The sequence below is a fragment of the Nicotiana tabacum genome, chromosome 20 (genome assembly GCF_000715075.1).
Source record: "Nicotiana tabacum cultivar K326 chromosome 20, ASM71507v2, whole genome shotgun sequence".
NCBI classification, from domain to species: Eukaryota; Viridiplantae; Streptophyta; class Magnoliopsida; order Solanales; family Solanaceae; genus Nicotiana; species Nicotiana tabacum.
Genome location: NC_134099.1, coordinates 111,003,533 through 111,006,144, shown reverse-complemented (window position 1 = coordinate 111,006,144; position 2,612 = coordinate 111,003,533). Strand labels below are relative to the sequence as shown.

The following is a 2,612-nucleotide window of genomic DNA, read 5'->3' as shown; positions in this document are numbered from 1 at the left end:
GGAAAAAAACATGACTTTTGACAACTAGTAAGATATCTTGTTATTTTGATTTACCACGTGTATAAACATTTCCTGCCGTACTCCTAGGGAACTGAAACTGCACGTTAAGTCCCTCTCGGCCTCTCTCTGGTGATCCTGGATAAGTATTAGTAATAAAGTAATATTCTTTTATTAGCAAAAAAATTAATAACCTTACGAGAAACATATGCGTAATAAGATTAATTATAAGATATGTATACTTACTCCTTATCGCAAGCCATTCCAACGCTATAAAAATATCCAAAAGAAACGGATCTGGCTCCCCTGCAGCGAGCCATCACTCTATTTCCCAGTTGGCCCATGAATAGCTTGCACGTTCCTCCTTCACAATTTAAGGGACAAGATTTATTTGATTAACAACTACTACAACCTTAACTCAGGTTAACATTATTATTATTCTCTCTACCGCATCAGTTATCCCTTCGGCTTTTCTTATACTCCCTCCTTCTTATGTGAACCCATTTGACTGGACACGAAGTTTAAGAAAAGAGAGAAGACTTTTGAATTTGTGGTGTAAAATAAAGAACATATATTTTGTGTGGCTATAAATTATTGCATAAAGCTAAATTTTTTCCAAATAGGGAAAGAGGTCATTCTTTTTGGCACGGACTAAAAAGGAAATAGGTTCACATAAATTGAAACGGACGGAGTATATATATATATCATTTCAGCATTTTCTTTAAAAAGCCAACCTGTGAAGTGTGACTTCCAACCGCCTGAGACATTTTCCCTTTATATTCATTTGTCCCTCGCTTTTCCTCTCACTCAAGCAACCATCTTTTGCCTTTACAACTATCCATCTCCTCTTTCTTTCACACAAATACGCCGGAATCTTAACCCAAATTCTTGACGAAAATGAAGCATAGCAGAAATCTATTCTGTTTTCTCTTGTGCTTATTTTGTGTCATGTCAAAAACTGGCACAGTCTCAGCCACACGCCCGTTGAACTCAAATGTTGGAATCAGCCCAACGTTAGCGATATTACTCGCTTGTCTTGTTTTATTGTTGATGGCAGTTATCTTCATATATATACGTCGCATGAGCCCTGATTCCTTTGACGAATCAATGGGTTTTTACTTCTTTCGGCACCGACCAGTCTCCCGTGGGCTTGAGCCTAATATCATCGAAACTTTGCCGGTATTTGTATACTCCGATGTCAAAGCCCTAAAGATAGGCAAATCTATCCTAGAATGTGCTGTTTGCCTAAACGAGTTCGAAGATGAAGATACTCTCCGCCTTCTTCCTAATTGTTGCCACGTGTTCCATCCTGAATGTATTGATGCTTGGCTTGCCTTTCGTACCACTTGCCCAGTTTGCCGTGCAAATCTCAAAACAAAACCTGCGGGTAAACTTCAAGAATCAATTCAAGAAACAGATGACGTTGAGTCTCAGAATGTCAGCTCAGTTGTATCACATCCAGCACCAGAAGAAGTAATAAACCAGTCTTCTCAAACGCCGCCCGTTCATAGTCATACGCCAGATAAGGCGAGAAGTAAGACACCTGATTTTCGGCACCTTGCACCAAAATCAACTCCGAGAAGGCCAAAGATTTTTGGGATGTTCAGTCGTTCTCACTCGACGGGTCACTCGTTGATTCAACCTGGTGAAAATTGCGAGAGGTTTACTCTAAGGTTACCTGATGATGTACGTAAAAGATTGGTAGACTTAAGCTTGAGTAGGGCCTACAATGGCGCCGTAGCCTTTTCTCCAGCGAGAAATTCAACTAAGGGGTACCGGTTCGAACCGGAGGAGGGCCGGTTAAGCTTGAGTAGGGCCTACAATGGCACCGTAGCCTTTTCTCCAGCGAGAAGTTCAACTAAGGGGTACCGGTGTGAACCGGCGGATGGTCGGTTAAGCAAGCTCCGGTTTCTACCGACTCCGCCTATGTTCTCTAGATCCGGTTCGTCAAAGGGTGAGAAACAGCCGAAGAGTCTGCTGAAGTCCGTTAAGTCAGTTAAGTCGCCGTTAAATTTGTTTTGCGTGACGGAAAAGGACGATACAGGAGAAAGATCTTTTACTTATTTAAGATCAAGTAGTACTTCAAGTTAGATAATTTTTCATTTCTTTTTATTTGGATCTCACGTGGACGAGCTTGGCCGCGGTGCAACAAGGCAAGGCCTCATCATGAATCCGTTTACTTTTTCCTCTTTTTCTTTTTTTCTTTTCACACAATTAATTATGTTGTATATAGTTATTGGATAGTGGAGGCGTCATAATCAATGAATTGGTTTCTTTTCTGTAATTATAAGTTTTTCTGTCGGTTGCTTTTCGTTCTACTGGAACACAGACAATTTGGATACGAGAGTTTTGGTTAAACGATAAAATCTTACTAGTGAGATTTGAGAATGCTATAGTGAAGGTAGACCTTGACCCGAGAGGATAAAGAGGTTATTTTGAAAAAGTCTTCATCTTAAGAAGACGAAAGAAGATAATATAATATTATCAATAAAAAGTATAGAAAAAATAACATTATTAAAATAAGAAAGTAATGCACAAAATCGATAGACAGTACATATGAAAGCTTTGGTTGTTTTACACAATACTTTGTTTACAATTATATCCCTTGAGAAATA

The 2,612-nt window shown here is 39.3% G+C and overlaps 1 protein-coding gene across 1 annotated transcript; it reads left to right on the top strand.

Moving 5' to 3' along the window:
* The first annotated feature begins 459 nt into the window (after positions 1-459).
* LOC107761912 (putative RING-H2 finger protein ATL37) lies at positions 460-2,281 on the top strand. Its single transcript, XM_016580204.2, has one exon. It carries the CDS (start codon positions 895-897, stop codon positions 2,086-2,088), a length of 1,194 nt encoding a protein of 397 aa, XP_016435690.1. The 5' UTR covers positions 460-894; the 3' UTR covers positions 2,089-2,281.
* The last annotated feature ends 331 nt before the right edge of the window (positions 2,282-2,612 follow it).

What these genes read in the sequence shown, in the direction of transcription:
- LOC107761912 (XM_016580204.2), top strand. Translation starts at nt 895, where the DNA reads ATGAAGCATAGCAGAAATCTATTCTGTTTTCTCTTGTGCTTATTTTGT.